Source organism: Triticum aestivum, chromosome 6D (genome assembly GCF_018294505.1).
Source record: "Triticum aestivum cultivar Chinese Spring chromosome 6D, IWGSC CS RefSeq v2.1, whole genome shotgun sequence".
Taxonomy (NCBI): Eukaryota; Viridiplantae; Streptophyta; class Magnoliopsida; order Poales; family Poaceae; genus Triticum; species Triticum aestivum.
This window is the reverse complement of record NC_057811.1, coordinates 474,436,238-474,462,672: the sequence shown is the minus strand read 5'-3', so window position 1 is coordinate 474,462,672 and position 26,435 is coordinate 474,436,238. Positions and strand designations below refer to the sequence as shown.

The window sequence follows — 26,435 nt, the reverse complement described above, 5'->3', positions numbered from 1 at the left end:
GTTCTTCTCTTTGTGAGTTTTGGAGCTTATGGTCATCTTGATGACAAGCTCGAGTTCATCGAAAACAGAGTTCACTCGCATCTTCTATGATGTTTTCGATGTTGGAGGTTATGCCGGTTCTTCTCGGTTGGAGGTTTCACTCCTCTATTTGTTGGCATACCTACCCTGTCGCTGTTTTGATGCTACTCGTCTTCCTCTATCCAACAAGCTTGAGTTTGCTCAATTCGGAGCTCATATGCAGAAGTTATGGCAGTTTTGGTTTCTTAGCGGTAGTACCGCGGGCCGGAGCGGTAGTACCGCTTGAGTGCTACAAGCGGTAGTACCGCTCTAGAGCGGTAGTACCGCTCCAGAGCGGTAGTACCGCTGGTAACTCCCAGCCGTAGTACCGCTGCGGTCTCGTGCTAGTACCGCCTCGATTCGAGGGGTCTGTTTTCGTGTCGGGTTTTACGGTACTAGCCGCGGCAGTGGGGGCTGTAGTACCGCTCGTTTGCGGTAGTACCGCCCTGCCACCGCGGTAGTACTGCTCTAGGCCCAGCGGCAGTACCGCGAGGGGGAGCGGTAGTACCGCTTGTAGGGGCAAGCGGTAGTACCGCTGGCCAAGCGGTAGTACCGCTCTCTACGGGGCTGAAGTGGGGGTAACGGTTGGATTGTTCCCCCCACTATATAAGGAGGTCTTCTTCCCCAATGAACCTTATCCTTTGAGCTCGTGTTCTTCCCCCATTGTTGACCTTCTTCGAGCTTGCTAACTCTCAATCCCTCCATGGATTCTTGCTAGTTTTTGAGGGAAAAGAGAGAGGAGATCTAGATCCACATTTCCACCAATCACTTTCTCCTCTATGTGAGGGGAACCCATTGGATCTAGATCTTGGAGTTCTTGGTGTTCTCCTTCTTGTTCTTCCTCTCATTTTCCTCCCTAGCATTAGTTGCTTCGGTGGGATTTGAGAGAGAAGGACTTGGGCACTCCGTGTGCCCTTGCCATTGCATTTGGTGCATCGGTTTGAGTTCTCCACGGTGATACGTGGAAGTTACAAGTTGAGAAGCTTATTACTCTTGGGTGCTTGGTACCCTTGAGCTTGTTCCTCTTGGGTGCTTGGGCGCCCTAGACGGTTGGTGGTGTTCGGAGCTCAATCATTGTGGTGTAAAGCTCCGGGCAAGCGTCAGGGTCTCCAATTAGGTTGTGGAGATCGCCCCGAGCAATTTGACGGGTTCCGGTGACCGCCCCCAAGGGTTGCCAAAGTGTACGGGTTCGGTGACCGCCCCCAAGGGTTGCCATTTGTACGGGTTCGGTGACCGCCCTCAAGGGTCCCTTAGTGGAATCACGGCATCTTGCATTGTGCGAGGGCGTGAGGAGATTACGGTGGCCCTAGTGGCTTCTTGGGGAGCATTGTGCCTCCACACCGCTCCAAACGGAGATTAGCATCCGCAAGGGTGTGAACTTCGGGATACATCATCGTCTCCGCGTGCCTCGGTTATCTCTTACCCGAGCCCTTTACTTATGCACTTTACTTTGTGATAGCCATATTGTTTCTTGTCATATATCTTGCTATCACTTAGTTGTTTATCTTGCTTAGCATAAGTTGTTGGTGCACATAGGTGAGCCTAGTTGTTGTAGGTTTTGTGCTTCTCAAATTAACCGCTAGGTTTATTCCGCATTTGTTCAAGCCTAAACCGTAATTATTTTAAAGCGCCTATTCACCCCCCTCTAGGCGACATCCACGAGCTTTCAATTGGTATCAGAGCCTCGTCTCTCTTTGTTAGGCTTAACCGCCTAGAGAGTAAAGATGTCGACTAGGGGATTAGGATTCTCTGACACTCTTAGTTTCGATGGCACAAATTTTGATGTTTGGGTAATTCGCATGCTTAATCTCTTTAGGGTCATGGACCCAACTTTAGAGCGAATTGTAGATATGGGTTTTTCTCCTCCAAAGGATCCCCAAAGATTATCTTTAGAGGATGAGAAAAACTCTTATCTCAATGCTCAAGCTTCTAATGTGCTTTTCGATGCTTTGAGCAATGTAGTTATATTCCAACTCATGCCGTTCCGGGATGCTCATGAGTTATGGACAAAGCTTCAAGATAAATATGGTGTGTCCAAGATTTGTGGAGATGATTGTCCTCCTTCCACCTCCGGTCGTATAGTATTCTCAACTTCTTCTACTTCACCTACATGTGGTTTGCCACAAGATAATGATATGGTGAGTAGTGGTGTTCATTGCAATGATTATAGTGAGCTTATTATTGATGATCCTTCATCACTTTATTATTGCAATGCTTCACCTTTGGACTTTAACACTTCGAGCACTCTAAATGTTTCACATGCTTGTGTTAAAAGTTCTTGCATATCTTGTAGAAATTGCTTGCTCAAATCTCATGATGATATGCTTGCTATGTCTTATTGCCATGATACAAATGTATCTATTTCCTCGAGTTGTTGTGCTAACAATGTAGAGGAAACCCAACACTCCATGGAACAAGATGTGGTCTTGAACGATGCTTCAAGGGATCCTACATCATCATCGATTGCTTTTTGCCTTATGGCCAAGGCTTCAAAGGTATCTCCCACTTTAAATCCCAATATATCTTGTGATAATATTGATGATGGCAAGAGTGATGATGATGTCGATTATGATGAAGAGAATGATGATGTTGCCTCCTTAAAAGTTAAGGGGGAAATAATTTTTAAAGCTCTTCTTAAGAATAAAATTGCTCGTTCCAACTTCATGGAAATCATGTCTATTGCTATCGAGGGCAAGAAATATATTGATGAGTTGGAATCTCGTCTTGAGGAGCATGAGGTCACCATTGATAAAATGGAAGGTCATGAGCGTGATTACGCTAATGAGATTGCGGACCTCTCTCAAGCTATTGAACTTGAACAAACCACCAAGGAATCTCTTGAGGAGACTTTTGCTCTAGAATTATCTAGAGTGAGGGAATCTCGTGATAGAGCTCTTGAGGTGGCCAATGATTTTGAAACTAAAAATGAGGAGCTTGAAGTTGCGCATGCTAAACTCCTTGAGGACTTTGAGCACCTCGAAAATGGCTCAAGGGTCATTGAGAGTGAGCTCATCAAACTCACCGAGTCTCATGCTCAACTTAAAGCTTCATATTCAAAAGAGCTTGTAAAGTTGCCTTCTCCTTTTGGTGGTGGATGCAGATTTGGTGCAGATTTGGTGGCTCAGTTCTATGCCACTGTCCACCTAGGAACTAATGTAGACAGGACTCTGACTTGGATGACTAATGGGAAGTTGCTAGCTATCAAGTGGAAGGCCTTCATGGAGTTGCTTGAGGTGGAAGATCAAGGGCTCGAGACTCCAGTCGGGTTCCGTCCTCACCACAATGTTACCTCCACTCACAAGCAAGCCCTCTGGCCCTACTGTACTATGAAGATCAACCCTGAGACCAAGAAGGAAACCTATGAGCTGTCTGCCTTTCTGGACATCCTTCACCGTATCTTCCGCGAGACTCTCTTCCCTCGTATCGGGAATCTAGACATGGTTCACTCCTATCTCGTGGACATGCTTCTCTTCTGCCAGCATGAGAAGGAAGCAAACATTGGCGAGTCCCTGGACATCTCTCATGTTATGTGGTCTGAACTTCTGTCGGCTGTTTCTGAGCGCAAGTGCCCGATTTATGCTCCATTTATCATGTTGCTCATTGAGAAGGCCTGGAGAAGTACCTATCCTGAGGAATTGCTGGAAACTGGAGAGTTGGTTTCTCATGAGATCAAGCGTCTGAGGAAGAAGGACAATTGGGGCACCTCCGTTCCTAAATCTGGGGTTCCTTCTTCTGCTGCTGCCATGGAGACCGAGGGCGAGGCTGATACTGGTGTTGACCATGACTATGTGCCTTCTGAGGCAGAGCCCTCTTGGGCAAAGAAGCTCAAGCTCAAGCTGAAGAAGCTGTTCTGCATGGAGTCTCACGGTCAGTACATGACACATGTGGCTGAGAAGAATGCCAGGGGACGCCACAAGGAGCTTATGCGTCAGTTAGGTGCGACAGTCACCAGCGGCTCTGAGGGTCACATCACTAAGGAGGAGGAGTGGATCCAGCAGCACTATCCGTGGACCGATTCAGATGCCGAGCAGTTTCCGACCGAGGACGACGGTGCAGACGATCACGCAAAGTACTGATGTTCGAGATCCTCAGCATGCTCTCACCTGGAGCCGTAGGAGCGCTCTTTGCCCCTTTTGGTGTCTCGATGCCAAAGGGGGAGAGAGTTTAGGGATTTGCGTCGTTGTGTTGCGAGTGTGTCTGTGTGCTTTCGTTGTGTTTGCTTCCATTTGCTTTATTTGGTTTTGTGTTCCGTGAGACCTAAGTTCCAGACATATGGTGTGAGACATATGCTACCTTATCCTTATCATATCTTTATCTATGTCTCTTGTCATTTAGTATCTCATGAGTAGCATGCTTACTATGTCATATCTCCTGCTCTCTTGTATCACGCTTAGGTTGTTGGTCTCTAAAATACAGGGGGAGTGTTGCTCCTAGTATGTGTGCCGTGCAGTCCAAAGCACTTGTCTTGATGGCACACATCTAGGGGGAGCCCGTCTATATTTTAGAGATTTGGGGCCTTCTTATGTCCTTTGTCTGTTCCCGTTTGTGCAAATCCCGTATTGTCATCAATCCACCAAAAAGGGGGAGATTGTAAGGGCATGTTGGGGAACGTAGCAGAAATTCAAAATTTTCTACGCATCACCAAGATCAATCTATGGATTAACTAGCAATGAGAGAGAGGGGAGTGCATCTTCATACCCTTGAAGATCGCGATGCAGAAGCGTTACAAGAACGCGGTTGATGGAGTCGTACTCGCAGCGATTCAAATCGCGGAAGATTCGATCTAGTGCCGAACAGACGGCGCCTCCGCGTTCAACACACGACAGCCCGGGGACGTCTCCTCCTTCTTGATCCAGCAAGGGGAGAGGAGAAGTTGAGGGAGAACTCCAGCAGCACGACGGCGTGGTGGCAATGGAGCTCGTGGTTCTCCGGCAGAGCTTCGCTAAGCACTACGGAGGAGGAGGAGGAGGTGTATGAGGAGGGAGGGCTGCGCCAGGGAAGAGATGCGGCTGCCCTCCCACCCCTCCACTATATATAGGGGCAAGGGGAGAGGGGGAGGCGCCCTAGGGTTTCCCCTATGGGGCGGCGGCCAAGCAGATTGGATCTCCCTAGGGAAAATCCTAGGGAGACTTGCCCCCCAAGCCAAGCAGGTGGAGGCTTGCCTCCCAAGCCAGGTGGAGGCGCCCCACCTCCCCAAGTAACGTGGGAAAGGGTGTGGGGGGCGCACCACCCCTTAGTGGGCTGGTTTGCCCCTTCCCCTTTGGCCCATGAGGCCCTCCAACACTTGCCGGGGCTCCCGAAACACCTTTCGGTCATGCTGGCCATAGCCTGGTACCCCCGGAACACTTCCGGACTCCAATACCCTTCGTCCAATATATCGATCTTCACCGCCGGACCATTCCGGAACTCCTCGTGATGTCCGGGATCTCATCCGGGACTCCGAACAACCTTTGGTAACCACATACTATTTCCCATAACAACTCTAGCGTCACCGAACCTTAAGTGTGTAGACCCTACGGGTTCGGGAACCATGCAGACATGACCGAGACACCTCTCCGGCCAATAACCAATAGCGGGATCTGGATACCCATATTGGCTCCCACATGTTCCACGATGATCTCATCAGATGAACCACGATGTCGGGGATTCAATCAATCCCGTATACAATTCCATTTGTCTATCGGTATGTTACTTGCCCGAGATTTGATCGTCGGTATCCCAATACCTCGTTCAATCTCGTTACCGGCAAGTCACTTTACTCGTTCCGTAATGCATGATCCCGTGACTAACTACTTAGTCACATTGAGCTCATTATGATGATGCATTACCGAGTGGGCCCAGAGATACCTCTCCGTCATACGGAGTGACAAATCACAGTCTCGATTCGTACCAACCCAACAGACACTTTCGGAGATACCTGTAGTGTACCTTTATAGCCACCCAGTTACGTTGTGACATTTGGTACACCCAAAGCATTCCTACGGTATCCGGGAGTTGCACAATCTCATGGTCTAAGGAAACGATACTTGACATTAGAAAAGTTCTTAGCAAACGAACTACACGATCTTGTGCTATGCTTAGGATTGGGTCTTGTCCATCACATCATTCTCCTAATGATGTGATCCCGTTATCAATGACATCCAATGTCCATGGTCAGGAAACCATAACCATCTATTGATCAACGAGCTAGTCAACTAGAGGCTTACTAGGGACATGTTGTGGTCTATGTATTCATACATGTATTACGGTTTCCAGTTAATACAATTATAGCATGAACAATAGACAATTATCATGAACAAGGAAATACAATAATAACCATTTTATTATTGCCTCTAGGGCATATTTCCAACAGTCTCCCACTTGCACTAGAGTCAATAATCTAGTTCACATCAGTATGTGATTGTAATGAATCCAACACCCATGGGGTTTGTTCATATCTCGCTTGTGAGAGAGGTTATTAGTCAACGGGTCTGAACCTTTCAGATCCGTGTGTGGTTTACAAATCTCTATGTCATCTTGTAGATGCAGCTACCACGCGCTACTTGGAGCTATTCCAAATAACTGCTCTACTATACGAATCCGGTTTACTACTCAGAGTCATCCGGATAGTGTCAAAGTTTGCATCGACGTAACCCTTTACGACGAACTCTTTCACCACCTCCATAATCGAGAAAATTCCTTAGTCCACTAGTTACTAAGGATAAGTTCGACCGCTATCATGTGATCCATTCCTGGATCACTCTTGCACCCCTTGACTGACTCATGGCAAGGTACACTTCAGGTGCGGTACACAGCATAGCATACTGTAGAGCCTACGTCTAAAGCATAGGGGACGACCTTCGTCCTTTCTCTCTCTTCTGCCGTGGTCAGGTCTTGAGTCTTACTCAATACTCACACCTTGTAACACAGCCAAGAACTCCTTCTTTGCTGATCTATTTTGAACTCCTTCAAAATCCTGTCACGGTATGCATTCATTTGAAAGTACTATTAAGCGTTTTCGATCTATCCTTATAGATCTTGATGCTCAATGTTTAAGTAGCTTAATCCAGGTTTTGCATTGAAAAACACTTTTCAAATGACCCTGTATGTTTTCCAGAAATTCTACATCATTTTTGATCAACAATATGTCAACAACATATACTCATCAGAAATTCTATAGTGCTCCCACTCACTTCTTTGGAAATACAAGTTTCTCATAAACTTTGTATAAACCCAAAATCTTTGATCATCTCATCAAAGCGTACATTCCAACTTCGAGATGCTTACTCCAATCCTTAGAAGGATTGCTGGAGCTTTGCATACTTGTTAGCATCTTTCAGGATTGACAAAACCTTCTGGCTGTATCACATACAACCTTTCCTCAAGAAAATCGTCGAGGAAACAATATTTTGACATCCTATCTGCAAGATTTCATAAATAATGCAGTAACTGCTAATATAATTCCAACAGACTCTTAGCATCGCTACGAGTGAGAAAGTCTCATCGCAGTCAACTCCTTGAACTTGCCGGAGAACATCTTAACGACAAGTCGAGCTTTCTTAATGGTGACACTTACCATCATTGTCTGTCTTCCCTTTAAAATCCATCTGCACCCAACAGCCTTACGACCATCAAGTAGTTCTTCCAAAGTCTACACTTTGTTTTTATACATGGATCCTCTCGGATTTTATGGCCTCGAGCCATTCGTCGAAATCCGGGCCCACCATCGCTTCTCCATAGCTCGTAGGTTCATTGTTGTCTAGCAACATGACTTCCAAGACAGGATTACGTATCACTCTGAAGTAGTACGCATCCTTGTCGTCCTACGAGGTCTGGTAGTGACTTGATCCGAAGTTTCATGATCACTATCATAAGCTTCCACTTCAATTGGTGTAGGTGCCACAGGAACAACTTCTTGTGCCCTGCTACACACTAGTTGAAGTGACGGTTCAATAACCTCATCAAGTCTCCACCATCCTCCCACTCTTCGAGAGAAACTTTTCCTCGAGAAAGGACCCGTTTCTAGAAACAATCACTTTGCTTCCGGATCTGAAATAGGAGGTATACCCAACTGTTTTGGGTATTCTATGAAGATGCATTTATCCGCTTTGGGTTCGAGCTTATCAGCCTGAAACTTTTTCACATAAGCGTCGCAGCCCCAAACTTTTAAGAAACGACAGCTTAGGTTTCTGTAAACCATAGTTCATACGGTGTCGTCTCAACGAAATTATGTGGTGCCCTCTTTAAAGTGAATGCGGTTGTCTCTAATGCCTAACCCATAAACGATAGTGGTAATTCGATAAGAGACATCATGGTATGCACTATATCCAATAGGGTGCAGTTATGATGTTCGGACACACCATCACACTATGGTGTTCCAGGCGGTATTAGTCGTGAAACAATTTCCACAATTTCGTAATTGTGTGCCAAACTCGTAACTCAGATATTCATCTCTATGATCATATCATAGACATTTTTATCCTCTTGTCACGACGATCTTCAACTTCACTCTGAAATTACTTGAACCTTTCAATAATTCAGACTTGTGTTTCATCAAGTAAATATACTCAGCATCTACTCAAATCATCTGTGAACTAAGAACATAACGATATCCACTGCATGCCTCAGCACTCATTGGACTGCACACATCAAAATGTATTACTTCCAACAAGTTGCTTTCTTGTTCCATCTTACTGAAAACGAGGCCTTTCAGTCATCTTGCATGTCTCAAGTGATTCAAAATCAAGTGAGTCCAAATGATCCATCTGTATGGACTTTCTTCATGCATATATACTAATAGACATGGTTCGCATGTCTCAATCTTTTCAAAAACGAGTGAGTCCAAAGATCCATCAACATGGAGCTTCTTCATGCGTTTTATACCAATATGACTCAAGTGGCAGTGCGACAAGTATGTGGTACTATCATTACTATCTTATATCTTTTGGCATGAACATGTGTATCACTACAATCGAGATTCAATAAACCATTCATTTTAGGTGCAAGACCATTGAAGGTATTATTCAAATAGACAGAGTAACCATTATTCTCGTTAAATGAATAACCGTATTGCGATAAACATAATCCAATCATGTCTATGCTCAACGCAAACACCAAATAACAATTATTTAGGTTTAACACCAATCTCGATGGTAGAGGGAGCATGCGATGCTTGATCACATCAACCTTGGAAACACTTCCAACACATATCATCATCTCACCTTTAGCTAGTCTCCGTTTATTCCGTAGCCTTTTATTTCGAGTTACCAATACTTAGCAAACGAACCGGTATCTAATACCCTGGTGCTACTAGGAGTACTAGTAAAGTACACATTAATATAATGTATATCCAATATACTTCTGTCGACCTTGCCTACCTTCTCATCTACCAAGTATCTAGGGTAGTTCTGCTTCAGTGACCGTTCCCCTCATTACAGAAGCACTTAGTCCCGGGTTTGGGTTCAACCTTGGGTTTCTTCACTAGAGCATCAACTGATTTGCCGTTTCATGAAGTATCCCTTCTTTCCCTTGCCCTTCTTGAAACTAGTGGTTTTACTAACCATCAACAGTTGATGCTCCTACTTGATTTCTACTTTCGTGGTGTCAAACATCGCGAATAGCTCAAGGATCATCATATCTATCCCTGATTTGTTATAGTTCATCACGAAGCTCTAGTAGCTTGGTGGCAGTGACTTTGGAGAACCATCACTATCTCATCTGGAAGATTAACTCCCACTCGATTCAAGCGATTGTAGTACTCAGACAATCTGAGCACATGCTCAACGGTTGAGCTTTTCTCCCTTAGTTTGCAGTCTTAAGAAACTTTTCAGAGGTCTCATACCTCTTGACGTGGGCACGAGCCTAAAATCCCAATTTCAGCTCTTGGAACATCTCATATGTTCCGCGACGTTTCAAAACGTCTTTGGTCCCACAATTTTAAACCGTTAGCATTACACACTGAACTATCACGTAGTCATCAAAATGTGTATGTCAGATGTTTCGCAACATCTACAGACGACGCTCGAGGTTTAGCACACCGAGCGGTGCATTAAGGACATAAGTCTTCTGTGAAGCAATGAGGACAATCCTCAGTATACGGATCCAGTCCGCATAATTGCTACTGTCAACTTTCAACTAAATTTTCTCTAGGAACATATCTTAAATAGTAGAACTAAAGCGTAAGCTACGACATAATTTGCAAAGACCTTTTGACTATGTTCATGATAATTAAGTTCATCTAATTTATTTAATGAACTCCTACTCAGATAGACATCCCTCTAGTCATCTAAGTGATACATGATCTGAGTCAACTAGGCCGTGTCCGATCATCACGTGAGACGGACTAGTCATCATCGGTGAACATCTCCATGTTGATCGTATCTACTATACGACTCATGTTCGACCTTTCAGTCTCTTGTGTTCCGAGGCCATGTCTGTACATGCTAGGCTCGTCAAGTCAACCTAAGTGTTTCGCATGTGTAAATCTGGCTTACACCCGTTGTATGCGAACGTTAGAATCTATCACACCCGATCATCACGTGGTGCTTCGAAACAACGAACCTTCGCAACGGTGCACAGTTAGGGGGAACACGTCTCTTGAAATTGTAGTGAGAGATCATCTTATTTATGCTACCGTCGTTCTAAGCAAATAAGATGTAAACATGACAAACATCACATGCAAATCATAAAGTGACATGATATGGCCAATATCATCTTGCGCCTTTGATCTCCATCTTCGAGGCGCGACATGATCACCTTCGTCACCGGCATGACACCATGATCTCCATCATCGTGTCTTCATGAAGTTGTCTCGCCAACTATTACTTCTACTACTATGGCTAACGGTTAGCGATAAAGTAAAGTAATTACATGGCGTTTTCATTGACACGCAGGTCATACAATAAATTAAGACAACTCCTATGGCTCCTACCGGTTGTCATACTCATCGACATGCAAGTCGTGATTCCTATTACAAGAACATGATCAATCTCATACATCACATATATAATTCATCACATCCTTTTGGCCATATCACATCACATAGCATACCCTGCAAAAACAAGTTAGACGTCCTCTAATTGTTGTTGCATGTTTTACGTGGCTGCTATGGGTTTCTAGCAAGAACGTTTCTTACCTACACAAAAGCCACAACGGTGATATGCCAATTGCTATTTACCCTTCATAAGGACCCTCTTCATTGAATCCGATCCGACTAAAGTGGGAGAGACAGACACCCGCTAGCCACCTTATGCATCAAGTGCATGTCAGTCGGTGGAACCTGTCTCACGTAAGTGTACGTGCAAGGTCGATCCGGGCCGCTTCATCCCACAATGCCGCCGAATCAAGATAAGACTAGTAACGGTAAGCAAATTGAACAAATCATCGCCCACAACTCTTTGTGTTCTACTCGTGCATAGAATCTACGCATAGACCTAGCTCATGATGCCACTGTTGCGGAACGTAGCAGAAATTCAAAATTTTCTACGCATCACCAAGATCAATCTATGGATTAACTAGCAACGAGAGAGAGGGGAGTGCATCTTCATACCCTTGAAGATCGCGATGCGGAAGTGTTACAAGAACGCGGTTGATGGAGTCGTACTCGCAGCGATTCAAATCGCGGAAGATCCGATCTAGCGCCGAACGGACGGCGCCTCCGCGTTCAACACACGTACAGCCCGGGGACGTCTCCTCCTTCTTGATCCAGCAAGGGGAGAGGAGAAGTTGAGGGAGAACTCCAGCAGCACGACGGCGTGGTGGCAATGGAGCTCGTGGTTCTCCGGCAGAGCTTCGCTAAGCACTATGGAGGAGGAGGAGGTGTATGAGGAGGGAGGGCTGCGCCAGGGAAGAGATGCGGCTGCCCTCCCACCCCTCCACTATATATAGGGGCAAGGGGAGAGGGGGAGGCGCCCTAGGGTTTCCCCTAGGGGGCGGCGGCCAAGCAGATTGGATCTCCCTAGGGAAAATCCTAGGGAGACTTGCCCCCCAAGCCAAGCAGGTGGAGGCTTGCCTCCCAAGCCAGGTGGAGGCGCCCCACCTCCCCAAGTAACGTGGGAAAGGGTGTGGGGGGGTGCACCACCCCTTAGTGGGCTGGTTTGCCCCTTCCCCTTTGGCCCATGAGGCCCTCCAACACTTGCCGGGGCTCCCGAAACACCTTTCGGTCATGCTGGCCATAGCCTGGTACCCCCGGAACACTTTCGGACTCCAATACCCTTCGTCCAATATATCGATCTTCACCGCCGGACCATTCCGGAACTCCTCGTGATGTCCGGGATCTCATCCGGGACTCCGAACAACCTTCGGTAACCACATACTATTTCCCATAACAACTCTAGCGTCACCGAACCTTAAGTGTGTAGACCCTACGGGTTCGGGAACCATGCAGACATGACCGAGACACCTCTCCGGCCAATAACCAATAGCGGGATATGGATACCCATATTGGCTCCCACATGTTCCACGATGATCTCATCGGATGAACCACGATGTCGGGGATTCAATCAATCTCGTATACAATTCCCTTTGTCTATCGGTATGTTACTTGCCCGAGATTTGATCGTCGGTATCCCAATACCTCGTTCAATCTCGTTACCGGCAAGTCACTTTACTCGTTCCGTAATGCATGATCCCGTGACTAACTACTTAGTCACATTGAGCTCATTATGATGATGCATTACCGATGGGCCCAGAGATACCTCTCCGTCATACGGAGTGACAAATCGCAGTCTCGATTCGTACCAACCCAACAGACACTTTCGGAGATACCTGTAGTGTACCTTTATAGCCACCCAGTTATGTTGTGACGTTTGGTACACCCAAAGCATTCTTACGGTATCCGGGAGTTGCACAATCTCATGGTCTAAGGAAACGATACTTGACATTAGAAAAGCTCTTAGCAAACGAACTACACGATCTTGTGCTATGCTTAGGATTGGGTCTTGTCCATCACATCATTCTCCTAATGATGTGATCCCGTTATCAATGACATCCAATGTCCATGGTCAGGAAACCATAACCATCTATTGATCAACGAGCTAGTCAACTAGAGGCTTACTAGGGACATGTTGTGGTCTATGTATTCACACATGTATTACGATTTCCAGTTAATACAATTATAGCATGAACAATAGACAATTATCATGAACAAGGAAATACAATAATAACCATTTTATTATTGCCTCTAGGGCATATTTCCAACAGGGCATTTGTATCCCTTAGATGTTTTGGTGATTGATGACAATGCTTTTGCGGACTAATCGTGTGCATTGAGTTTTTCAGAGATTCATCCTTTGGCACGAGACGATTCCATCCCCTCGGAGTTTGAAGCGAAGACAGTGTAGTACTTTCGAATTAGTTTGGTGGACTAGTTTCGTAGGGATCACCGTACTATCAAGAGGAGGTCCGCTTTGGAAAGGCTAGGGTGGAATCATCACGTACACTTCCTTTGCACACCCTCCGAGCCTTTCCGCTTCGTTGATGAGCTCGTTCCCCTCTCTCAGTGTGCCCTCTCTGGTCCCAGCGTTAGTACCGCGGGCCAGAGCGGTAGTACCGCTTGGGTGCTACAAGCGGCAGTACCGCTCCACAGCGGTAGTACCGCTGTAGCCCCCAGCCGTAGTACCGTTGCGGCTTCGTGCTAGTACCGCCTCGATTCGAGGGGTCTTTTTCCGTATCGAGTTTTACGGTACTAGCCGCGGCAGGGGGGGGGGGGGTAGTACCGCTCGTGTGCGGTAGTACCGCCCTGACCACCGCGGTAGTACCGCTCTGGGCCCAGCGGCAGTACCGCGAGGGGGAGCGGTAGTACCGCTGGCCAAGCGGTAGTACCGCTCTCTGCGGGGCTGAAGTGGGGGGTAACGGTTGGATTGCTTCCCCCACTATAAAAGGGGGTCTTCTTCCCCAAAGTTGACTTACCTCTTCCCCCAAAAGCTCCATTGTTGCTCCAAGCTCCATTTTCGCCCGATCTCTCTCCCTAGCCAATCAAACTTGTTGATTTGCTCGGGATTGGTTGAGAAGGCCCCGATCTACACTTCCACCAAGAGATATTTGATTTCCCCCACTTATCCCTAGCGGATCTTGTTACTCTTGGGTGTTTGAGCACCCTAAACGGTTGAGGTCACCACGGAGCCATAGTCCATTGTGGTGAAGCTTTGTGGTGTTGTTGGGAGCCTCCAATTAAGTTGTGGAGATTGCCCCAACCTTGTTTGTAAAGGTTCGGTCGCCGCCTTCAAGGGCACTAATAGTGGAATCACGGCATCTCGCATTGTGTGAGGGCGTGAGGAGAATACGGTGGCCCTAGTGGCTTCTTGGGGAGCATTGTGCCTCCACACTGCTCTAACGGAGACGTACTTCCCCTCAAAAGGAAGGAACTTCGGTAACACATCCTTGTCTCCACCGGCTCCACTCTTGGTTATCTCTTACCTTTACTTGTGCACGCTTATATTGTGTTGTATCCCTTTCTTGCTTGTGCGCTTGTTGTTGTTGCATCATATAGGTTGCTCACCTAGTTGCATATCTAGACAACCTACTTTGATGCAAAGTTTAAATTGGTAAAGAAAAGCAAAAATTGTTAGTTGTCTATTCACCCCCGCCCCCTCTAGTCAACTATATCGATCCTTTCAGTTTGGAAGGACCTCCTGTCTGGTCTCCCTTTCTTCCGCTCTATTACCCACGTCAAGATCGGTAACGGTGTCTCAACCGCGTTTTGGTTGGATCTATGGATCGGCAACGATACCTTGGCTGCTCGCTTCCCAAGTCTTTTCTCCCATGTTACAAAACATAATGTATCTGTTGCGTTTGTTCTTTCGGCGGAGGATCTTCGTCTTTCGTTACAACCACGTCTGACCATCGCTGCTACTAACGAGCTTCTTTGCCTGCGTACCGTTTTAGCCACAGTTATCTTATGCCGCAAGTACCGGATAACCGTTTATGCAGGATCAACGATAAGCCTCTTTCTGTTGCTTCTGCGTATGGAGCTGCTTTCTCATCTCGGCCGGATGATCAGTTCTCTGAATTCATCTGGAGGAAGAACTATGCGACTAATCGGTGTAGGTTATTTATCTGGCTGGCGCATCGAGGAAGACTGTTTACCAATGAGCGTCGCTTCCGGAGGGACCTAACGGACTCCGATACCTGCCCTTTCTGTTCGGAAACGGAGTCTACCTCCCACATGCTAATTCACTGCCATGTTGCCGCTCAAGCTTGGATGACTGTGGACTCGCTAAACATCAACCCTTCAGATTGTTCTTCCATCCAAGACCTGCAAGGGCGTTCACCTGCTTGCAACTTTCGCAATACGGTTACTATGTCCATCCTCTGGAGCCTGTGGAATAGAAGGAACGCTAAAGTTTTCAAGCAAGAAGATGAGTCTTTGGGCTGCGTTCTTCGGCGGGCATCGCAAGACCTCTTTCTTTGGGCCCATCGATGTGGAAAGGAGAATCGCAAACAAATTCTGATCAACTGGGGAATCATGTTGTCCCGGCTAGATGTAGCATAGTAGTTTTTATTTGATGTTTCCCTCTTTTCCTTTGCCCCTCCCTCTGTATATATTCTCTTTTAAACTTTAAAATTAATAAATGAGTTCAGGCTGGCTTTTGCCTGCCGTAGTTCCCTAAAAAAAAAGGTTGCCGGCAAGGTTCCTCCATGCATGTTTGTACTAACTAGCTCAAGATATTGCAAGAATGTCGATTGATTAGTAGCATACGTGCCTTGGAAAAGAGAGAGAAGAAATGTGTCGCTCACTAGTAGTCTCTGCTGGCGAGTGGCGACCATAGACACACCCACCGTCAGTGGCGGAGCCAGAACTTTTGTGGAGCCTGGGCAAGTTGAGCCCAAGTGTATAATCTAGAAATCTCAAACCGGGTATTCGGATACACAAAAAAAATTACAACACCAAACTTTTGAACCACAAATCCGGATTAATAATGAAGTGAAAACATAAACGTAACAGTCTAACAAAATAAAGTTCAATAGGGTAAATAAAGATGAGACTTGAAAACAGAGGCAAACTCGCCATGTTTCCAACAAAAGTAAAGCTGTCCATACCAGTTGTCATTGTGCAATTTCTTTCACCATGATCAAAAGCATCTCTGACTTGTTCATTTTTGTCACAAGAAAACCATATATATTCAAAATAGAAAGCTTGCAAGAATAGAGATGGTCAGATGGAACATACCAATAGTGCGCTAAAGAAAATCACGAGGCAAATGCCCTGTCTGAGACTTCATTGCAGTAATCTTCATTGCTGAAAAGGCTCTCTCAACGAAAGCCGTTGACACCGGCAATATCAAAGCCAACTCAATAAGTTTGTATACCAATGGGAATATCAAATGTTTTTTAGCTTCAACCATCTTCAACGAAACATTCCCTAAATTTAAGCCCCAAGTATATTTGTTCATTGCAAATGACTTTTCAGATGTAAAGAAATCATCAATCACTTCTGTATCCATACTCTTTCTTCTGGATGCATGTAGTAGTAATGTAGTAATTAACACTTTAACTAACAATAAAACGGAGGAGCACCCATCTGCTGCTACTGTGTTGAGGGTCACTCAGCTGATGATATATCATCATCACAGAAACTAATTAAAAGCTCATCTGACAAGAGCTATTCAGAATTCAGATGCAGCTATTCCACAAAAGTGATGTCAAGCACGCTGCTAATGCTGCCACTGTGTACACTTGTACTTGAGATCTTGGTTGTGCTTCAATCCCTAGCCCAAACAAATTAGTATTCAAAGATGACTAGATGAGGGATCCCTAGACCCTAGCCCTAATTTCCATGGAGGATTCTTATACTTTCTTAGAGGAACTGCCAAAGATGAGAGAATGGAGGGGATTGAGGGACGAGTAAACTTGCATAGGCGGTGGACGTCCGCCCGCCGCCGGCCGTGCGTAGCCTTCTAGGGCCGGCCGCCATCCCCTGTCGCCCAGTCCCTGCCCTTGCGGCATGTGAGGAACGAAGAGAAGAGACAGGGAATTGGAGAGATCATCTGTCTCCGTCGTACGTATTCCACTATTCCCTCGCCTCATTTGTTTTTGGCCTGGGCTATGAGCCGGTGAGAAAAAAAGGCCCAAATATTTTTTTGCCCGGGTAAAACAAGCTTGCGAGCAGGTTTGGCCCATTATAATTTTGTTGATCGCTGTTGTCGTGCAGCCAGCAAGCCCGGGCAACTGCCCAGGGTCGCTGGGCGGTGGCTCCGCCGCTGCCCACCGTGGAATGTGAAGTGGTATCATTGTCATTGTTAGATGCAAAAACAAAAGGGTGAAAAGCAAAAAATCATCAAGTGCGTGCCCGTACTACAAAGGTACTCCCTCCGTAAACTAATATAAAAGCGTTTAGATCATTAAAATAGTGATCTAAACGCTCTTATATTAATTTACGGAGGGAGTACTTGTAGAGCTCGATCAAAAGTTGCCCCTGTGTGCTCTGCATTGCATTGTGGATGCAACTAATGAGATGAGACCGAAGATGTTATCTTAAGGTAAAGAAGATGCAGAGACACCGTGGAAAGATATTACATGCCACTATGACAGAAACACAATTCAAAAAAACTACTCCCTCTATCCCAGAATATAAAAACGTTTTTGACATTATGCTAGTGTTAAAAACATTCTTATATTTATATTTTAGGACGGAGGGAGCATGACAGAGACGATTTTTCTAGTGCTGGCCGGTGCGCGAGCTGGAACCATCCGCTAGCCGTTGGTTCCGAGGAGAACACATAAGATAATCCCGTCGCCGATTAGTAAACCCCGCCAGTTAACCGGCGAACCCCCGTGATTAGTGAGGTCAATGTCAGTGAGGACGGCGATATAATCATGCCGACAGACAGAGACCGTCCCTGCCGCTGCGTCTGCACACCGACTCGCTTCGCTTCCCATGTGGAGCATGTCACGGTCGGATTAAGTTAGGGGGATTAGATTAAGGAGGACGAGGCTGGGTTAGTTACAAGGGAATGGGGAAGAAGGGTTAAGGGTGGTGTGCAAATGTGGCAAGCGGACAGCGACCGGGGAACGCACGGAGCCGCACCAACCGGGTGAGATGAGACGACGCGTCTCGCCTCCCTCCGCAACTGGCGCCTGGAACTCCACGCGCTGAAGCAGCGCACATGTTGTACATGCAAGGCAATCAAGGAGTATCAGAGTGCTCAGAGTAAAAGCAGGATAATTGCTTTACTTACGCAGGATTTTCATGTTTTTTAGACGGAGGTAAAAGCTTTGCCCCATCGCGTTGACTAGGTAGAGTGGTTGCCGGGTTAATTAACAGAAAACCGGACGAAAACCGCCGTCCTTACACTGCATAACACGTTTTTCTTAGGGTCACTGCATAGCATGTTGATAATATGCACACGCTGTAAGTAGATTTAACAATGTTCATACAGTGAAGTGGCTGAATGAGGATGAGGAGACAGGTACACGGAGACTTCCCCACAGAAAGACAGGGACTGACTGAATGAATGGATTCATGTAGCACTGTGTAATCTGTATTTAGATGAGAATCATCACAATGATGGGAACAGGATCATTACGCACGCTCGACTTGTTTATTATTTAGATTTAGATAGATACATTGCCGTATACAGGGATGGATGGGGAACAAAAAAAAGGAAGATACAGACTCCAGAGTTGCATGGCACCGGAATGGGTGCAGAGGTTTTACACGGTCATCATCGGTAGTAGGCCATGTGGCGCGACGCCCGGAAAGGGGAGGCTCGAACGGGGAAGGGCGCCTGGGCTGGCTCTCGACGCGGGCGGGTTCTTTCTTCGGGAGCTTGGTCTCGGATTTCAGCCATGACTCAACGACCGACAGCAGGTTCTTGGCCGTCTTCAGCTCTTCGATGTCCGAGTATTTCGCCGACTTTTTCAGCTCGCCCTCTTGGATGTACGCGATGTCGGTGGCCCATGTCTCCAGCCCGTCGAATATGTGGGTGGCGTAGACGATCGTGGCTTCCCTCTGCGATGAAGAACCTTCCATGTTATGCAATCAGAAAAGTATGGCTGGGAAAGGAAGCATGAACTGAAATCTGTTACCTGCTCGCATTCTTCCTTGAAGAAGTCGAGGAGATCCATCCTGGTCACGACATCGAGATCCACGGTGATCTCATCGAGTAAGAGTACCTGTATTGGCATCGGATGTTTTAGTAAAACAAACTTCAGAATATTGTGTTTTCAGGTGAGACCCAGTGTAAAGTAGACTACAAGAATCTCATTTCAAAGGAATGGACCAGGTTTTGGTGACCCTCTGAATAAACTGGGCTATATAAACCTTTCTTTGTCAATGCGAATTAGCTAAGAGACAGACGTTTCCCATCTGCACATTGACTCGACACCAGGCTATATACGAGCATGGATCACAACTGACTGAAGTCACTCAACAACAAACTCGTTCTAACTCAATCACACTTGGTGACTGAATATACACTATCAATCAAGACTCCTTCCAATGAAGTTTCTACTATTCTTCACGACTGATGGGCAATGAAGTGAGTAAAGTTGTTTCTTGGGTCGCTGAGGGGCGAAGACATAAATAGTGGCAGTTCCAGGGTTAATTGTGAGGGTAATATGACAGATACAAGGGTAGTTTAGTGGTCAAATGATCACTGATCATGTGGCCATGGTTTTCTTTGCACTAGATTACACCCAAACAAGGACCCTTTTGCCTTTGGCTATTGCATAGTAAACTCACTTTTCTGTCCTAGCAAAAGAATACACCGAGAAAGGCTCAGAGCCTCAGGATAATCAAAGAAACAAGTATCTAATCAAGAAGCAACCAACTTGGTACAACAACACAGTATGGGGAGCAGTCCAGAGTATAAACTAGAATAATCCACACACAAAACTAGGAATAGAACATCACCTTGTATGGATGAAGAAGACCCATGCAAATTTGTACCCTGCGGCGCTGTCCATCTGAAACTTTATGCATGCGCCATTGCAGATCAATATCCAGTAGATCAATCAGCTTCTCTCGCCTAACAGGATCAACCCCATCAACTGCTCATGGTTCAGGGTGGAGAAAAAAAGGTGTATTTACATGTACTGTCAATAACATTAATTACTTCATACTAATAGTAATATGGATTCAGTGGATTTTAACTGAGATGGTTACACAAAACTTGATAAAATTAAACCAAAAATATGGAAGTAAAATGATTTAAACAAACATATCATGCCAGCAGGAAATTTACTACAGGAAATGCTTGAAGCATCAATGGATACAAATTAACTCAAGGACAAAACAGTACGTGGACACATTATTGCTTCCATCCATAGGAAACAAATAATGGGATATGCATATGCTGAGCATTATGTGTGTAGAATACCTCCAAATATCATGTGCTCAGCAGAGAAATCGCCTTGTAGTGGAACATCACCCTGAAAATATTACTTGCATGTAAGATACAAAGCCATTGCTCTGACAAATAAAGCACTGCATAAAATGAGCTGTCAACAAACTGGTCGTATATCAGTTCTTAATTAAAAAAAGTAGGTAAAGAGGAATTCTAACATAACAATTATAGAAAAAATGTCACTGCAGCTACAATATTGAGTCAAGCACCCTAGAACATCCACAGACACTGAAACAACATGGACGAAAGCCACTATATTAGTTCAGCTGGCATTAATGAATTAAAAATTGCTCCCATGAGAATTTCTGGAGAAAGCCATTTGAAAAGTAAAAAAAAAATGCTCAGTTACGCAAACATTGATAGTGAATCATTCCGACTCCACGAACCACTATATTAGTGCAACCAAGCAAGAGCTAAATTTCTAGTTCTTACAACAAGTAAACAAAGAGGGGACTTACAACTGAACTGACATTCCGACTCCAAGAACCACCCAAGTAGGAAAGGTCACCACTGCACACGAATTGTGTGTCATGAAAAGCAGAACCATTAAGAACACGGACAACATCCTTTCCTCCAACCATATGTTTTCCTGCAAGAATCTTCAAGAGAGTAGTCTTGCCTGCAGTTTGAAATAAACAGGCACATAAATTTGTGTAGAAGACATTACTCATCCAAGATGAGAACAGAACATATATATGCAATTAAGCAAGTCAGTAACAATGCACTGTACACGTGTTTGCAGATTAATTCAAAAGGGACAAAGAATTTCCTTCTGTTATGGCGGCACCCCTTTTGGAATTCGGCATAGCGATCTACTGATGCCACAGTTATTATGAGAAATTCCAGAGATGGTAATCTCCAATGAAAATGTGGCACACATGACATAACAGTACAAGCTGCCTAGCCAATCATCCATTCCAGTGCAGTGCCCTTTTTATCACCCTTAGTGTATATAATTAGCTAAATGTTGCTCACAGTTGTGTTCATACTATGAGTCAGTTCCAACTCAAGCACAAATGTATGGCACAACATTTTAACTACAGCAGCATTTCCCTCAAAACAGAGAGATGAGCACACGAACCCCCCCACCAGGCCACCACACAGCAATCCTGACTTCTTGAGGCAACAACCAAATTACAGACCAGTTAATTTCTAGCCCAGTCCCAAGAAAACACAGATAAAACAACATGTAGCACGTTGATGGGGTCTCAAATCAAGCAAACCCCTAAACACTCTGTGCCTAAATCAGCCTGCAGCTAGTAGGAAAGCCCAGCAGAAGGACCCGTCCGAATCGTACAATCACCGCACAGGAGCAGCAGCAAAGTAGATTTCGCGGGTCGTTTAATTCAAAACAGCAACATTTAATTCAAAACAGAGAGACAGAGCACAGGAAACCCCCCACCACACAGCTATCCTGACTTCTTGAGGCAAGAACCAAATTACAGGCCAGTTTATTTTTGTGCCTAAATCATTCGGCAGCTAGGCAAGCCACAAGGCGCCCCTCGCGTCCTCCGGATCACAGGAGCAGCAGCAAAGTAAATTTCGCGGGTCGTGGTAGGCGCCAGGGGTCGGGTGCTTACCGGATCCGTTGGCGCCGACGAGGAGGCAGCGCGAGCCGGGGGCGACGCGGAGGTTGAAGCGCGCGAAGAGCGGCGCCTCCCCGTCGTAGCCGAACTGCAGGGTGCTCACCTCGATGCCGCTCCTCCTCCACCCTTCCTCGCCTCCGGCCATCTCCCCTCGCCGCCGGTGGGTGATCTCTCCCCTTCCTCTCCGCCGCTCCGTTCAGGCTTCAGAGTTCAGAGGAGTTGGTGCGAACGTCTCTGCGGCTCTGTGCCGGCCGCGTCACCCTTCGCTATTTTATACAGCCCACGATGCGAATCTACTGGGCCTCGCCCGAGCCAGGCCTAACCGTTAGCCCAGGAAGAAGAGAGAGGGGGCCGACCAATTAGGCCCACGAGTGGCACCGCTTTAGTTTCTCTCCAAGTACGAGCCGTGAGGTTTGGGGCGGGGAAAAAAAAACTCGAACCCTTCCGGTGCTCCATTGCCGCCGCCATTGGAGACGATGAGGTACACGAGGCACGAGCTATTGGCGCTCAGCGGCGCGCCGTCGCGGGAGGCGCAGGCGCTGCGGTGGGCCGAGGCGTACGCGGCCCTCGCCGCCGCGGGCTTCTCCGGGGACTACGACGGGCTCCTCGCCTCCGACGAGCCGCTGACCAGGAGGGGGAAGAAGGTCTCCGGGGCCGGGAAGAAGAGGCCCGAGGCGGCGGCGCACCAGTTCTCCGGTATTGAATCCCCTCTTGATCTCGCGCTTGCGAACCTAGCCGCGGGGCTCGGTACCTTTTAGGTTTATTATAGAGTACGTATTTGTGTAGGTAGTGACTGTTCCTTTTGCTTGTGGTGGTGTAGAGGTGACGGAGGTGGGTGCCTGGAGGAACGGGGATTCGGGGGTTCATCAGGCGACTGGGGAGCCGTTTGATCAGGGTGAGGATGTGGAGTATGAGGATGACAGTGATGATGAGTATGATGGCATTCTGAAGCCTGCCTTTGCTGTTGATGGGGAGCCTGATTTCGAGTCCGGCGAGCCGCTTGATGGTTTCGAGTATCTCCGGCGTGTCAGGTATGCTTCAATTGGTTGGATCTAGGAGGTCCTTGGATGTGTGTGTGCACATTTAGTGTTGTCATTTTGTGGTGAATGTTTACCCTGAGTGAGTCGCTGATAGCTGTTAGAAGCATAGAATTGCCTTATGTCACCCTGGATTACTGGTAAATGTAGGTCTGGCGCCAGCTTCCTTGATGTGTTTTCATGTTTTTGTTGCGTAAATCGTAATTTTGGTGCTCGCTGAATAGCTTTCTTCTGGTATTTAGATTTCTATTTTCAGAGCCAACATCATTATTATCATTCTATTAGAAATCCTGTTGGATAAAATTTACTTGCTGTGCTCTAGCTCTCATGAAAGTGGGAGTAGAAATCTATGTAACCTAAGTTATATAAAATTTTCACAATCCTTGTTGGCTTTTGCAAGTCTTGTACCAAAATTCATGATTGCCTGAAACTAGTGAACATTGCAGTTGTAATATGCTATTTATTGATTTCTTAGTTTATTTGTCACCAATGTATTTCTTTGTTGCTATCGATGTTCCAGAAGGGAATGTTACTAGATCATCTTGCTGAAGCTTGAGCAGGAACAACTAAGGCTTAGGAAATTAGAGGGATGGATTATGCATTATATCTCTGGATTTTTTTTCTCTTCATTGAGTTCATAGATGCATTAGCCAACATTAAATATATCTGATATGCAAGTTCTTCGACCACCACTTAGATGCTAGTGTGTATGCATCCAATGGTACTGCATATGTTCTATGGGTTGATATTAGTACTATGTAATCCAAACCTGAGAGGTTTGAAATACAAACTTTATATTAGTTACCAGAACAATATGTAAGAGCTTAGTTTTGACACTTGGGCAATAGAATAGCAAATGGGAAAGAATCTGCAGTTCCCCTTCTCTTCTCATTCCCCCAGATCACGAAGTTAGTTACAGTTTCACTCTCAAGTACTCCCTCCGTTCCTAAATATTTGTCTTTTTAGAGATTTCAAATGGACTATCACATACGGATGTATATAGACATATTTTAGAGTGTAGATTCACTCATTTTGCTCCGTATGTAGTCACTTGTTGAAGTCTCTAGAAAGACAAATATTTAGGAACAGAGGGAGTATCTCGCTTATGTTGTGATTCTTATTGAGTTGTCGTTTCATCAAATTTTCTTTTGTTCTTGCAACACATCTGTTCTGGTGACCTAGTTCTATAGTGCATAATCATGTATCTGCATAACTCAAAGCATCTATATGAGCCTAAACGTAATAGAAACCACATCCAATGTCGATTAAAGAAATTAGATGCAAGGGCATCGTTGATTTCATCTTGCAAATTATTTGTCATTCTTTTTTTCTATTATTAACTTCTGTGGGTAAACATTTGGTCATGTGTCCTTTTGATGCAAAATTATTATTGCTTTAATGATTGTTCTTTTGATTATGTTTACAGGTGGGAAGCTAACCAGATCCCTAAAGTGAAGGTGGCCAAGATAGATTTGAGTGCAGCTAGAAAGGAGCAAACACCTTATATGCCAGAAATTCCTGATATACCGAAATGTTCACCTGATTTATGTGCATCAAAGGAATGGGAGGACTCGTTTATTACATATTTCTCAGAGACGAGGCTGGTAAGCTATGTTTCCATTTAAATGCATCACCATGCCTAACCACATAAAAGCTTTGTTCCCCTTTTCATGATTATCGTTGTGAAGGAAACACTATGTGTGTCTTGGGCCTTGGCTGCTACTCCCTGTTTGAAGTAAAAATTAAAACTGTATCTACATAGTTATTTCGATTCATTACAATTTTTAGTATTTGATTTTGTCAAGCTCCCAGATCTTAACGGCACATGTTCAAAATATTTTAGATAGCAACAGGGCACTGTACTACTATGCTATAACTACCAGTAGACTTTTAGGGGTGTTTTTATCATGGTAGAGCAAAATCCTGAAGTAATTGATAAACTCATGTCCTGTTACTAGTGTCATTTGCAATAACTAATTGATAAACCTGAAGTTGAGACATGCATCTTGGGGTTGAGAGTAAAATCACTGTTACCTGTGAAAATTCCTAAATTCAGAAACCTGTTTTATGCCTTGCAAATTAAAAATGGAGAAACATGATGTACAACTACCTTGCTGATGTTGACTGTCATTCTGATGACTTGAACTTGAAGTCAGTACAATTAGAGTAACTTGGTGTGATTATCTCTTTTGTTGTTTGCTGCCTTTTGACAGTCACGTCTGCTATGGTGATGTATGAATACTCTTCTCTGCAGGCATTCTTGGAACTTGATAGCTCGGATGGACCATCTGTATCAGGAGCGGTGAAGAACTCCTGTAAACCTGGCATCAGCTTCGAGCCACAGATTGACCCGACACTGACGATGATTCGCAAGATGGACGCGGTTTCAAGAGCTGCAACACTGCGCAACTACATCGACATGATCCAAAGCTTTGATACGCTATCAAGGAATGACTGCCTGTGGCTGTTTGCGCTGTGTGTCGCTGTTGAGCCGCCCTTGGACGCAGAGACATGCGCGTCGCTGAGGTCTATGCTGCGCAAGTGCTCAACCATCCTCGCCACCAAGTCGGAGATGGACGATGAAGTCGTGATGCTGAACATACTGGTGGCCATCTCGGGTGTGTACTTCGGGCAGTATCAGAAGTAGGTACGTGTAGGGCTTACATAGTTCGATCAGTTGTAAGCAGCACCTCCTCTTTTGTGGGGCAATCCATCTGGTGAAAACGTCCAACTGGTGCAAAATTTTAAACTTCCAGCCGCCACAAATGCCTTGATTACTTCACAACTGAACGCCCAGTTCCACATCGCGCTCTATGGGCGTTATTTGAATGGCTGGATTTTGAAGAGTAAAATGCATGGCAGGTGATTGGAATTATTATGACAGTCCAGTTTAGTCCACTAAAGGCATCTCCAAGGGTACTCCTCAAATTTCAGCCCTCCTATAAGTGAATACTAGAAAATCAGAAATGCATCGGTTAAACATATAATAAATAGTTCAAATTTAAAATTACATAGTTCAAATTTAAAATTACATAGTTCGAAGTTAAATAGTATTCGGAGCACGTAGTTTAAACATATAAAATATTCAATCAACGTCACAAATCTATTACTAGTTTCCACTAGTAAGCGTGCACGTGAAATTTCACGTGTTTAGATAAAATATCCTTTTATTTTGCGGGGAGTATAGATAGAATATCCAATCGTAAAAGTCAAAAATATTACGAATGAATGTGTATTTGAGGTTTCAGAAAAGCTATAATTAATAAAATGTATACTTTGTAGTGTACTTAAGCATTTGTGTACATAGTCAAGGAATTTAACTTCAGGACTCCATTCTCATTGTTTTGAGTTGTCGTTGGTCATTCTTCAGACTTATGAACGCCAATGAGTTACATATACATATGTTCACACCTTTTCCCCTCTCTCTAAAT

General features: G+C 45.4%; 1 protein-coding gene and 1 pseudogene across 2 annotated transcripts; one reads left to right on the top strand and one right to left on the bottom strand.

Moving 5' to 3' along the window:
- Positions 1–18,485: 18,485 nt before the first annotated feature.
- Positions 18,486–22,205, bottom strand: LOC123146058 (ABC transporter I family member 19-like; annotated as a pseudogene). Its single transcript, XR_006472593.1, has 6 exons — positions 21,962–22,205; positions 20,840–21,000; positions 20,355–20,406; positions 19,889–20,025; positions 19,063–19,149; positions 18,486–18,985 (listed from the first exon to the last, which is right to left on the bottom strand). The product of XR_006472593.1 is annotated as an ABC transporter I family member 19-like (transcript).
- Positions 22,206–22,367: 162 nt separating this feature from the next.
- Positions 22,368–25,902, top strand: LOC123146057 (gem-associated protein 2). Its single transcript, XM_044565634.1, has 4 exons — positions 22,368–22,663; positions 22,788–22,998; positions 24,431–24,608; positions 25,259–25,902. The coding sequence occupies exons 1-4, from the start codon at positions 22,444–22,446 to the stop codon at positions 25,649–25,651; spliced, it is 1,002 nt and encodes a 333-aa protein (XP_044421569.1). The 5' UTR covers positions 22,368–22,443; the 3' UTR covers positions 25,652–25,902.
- Positions 25,903–26,435: the final 533 nt, after the last annotated feature.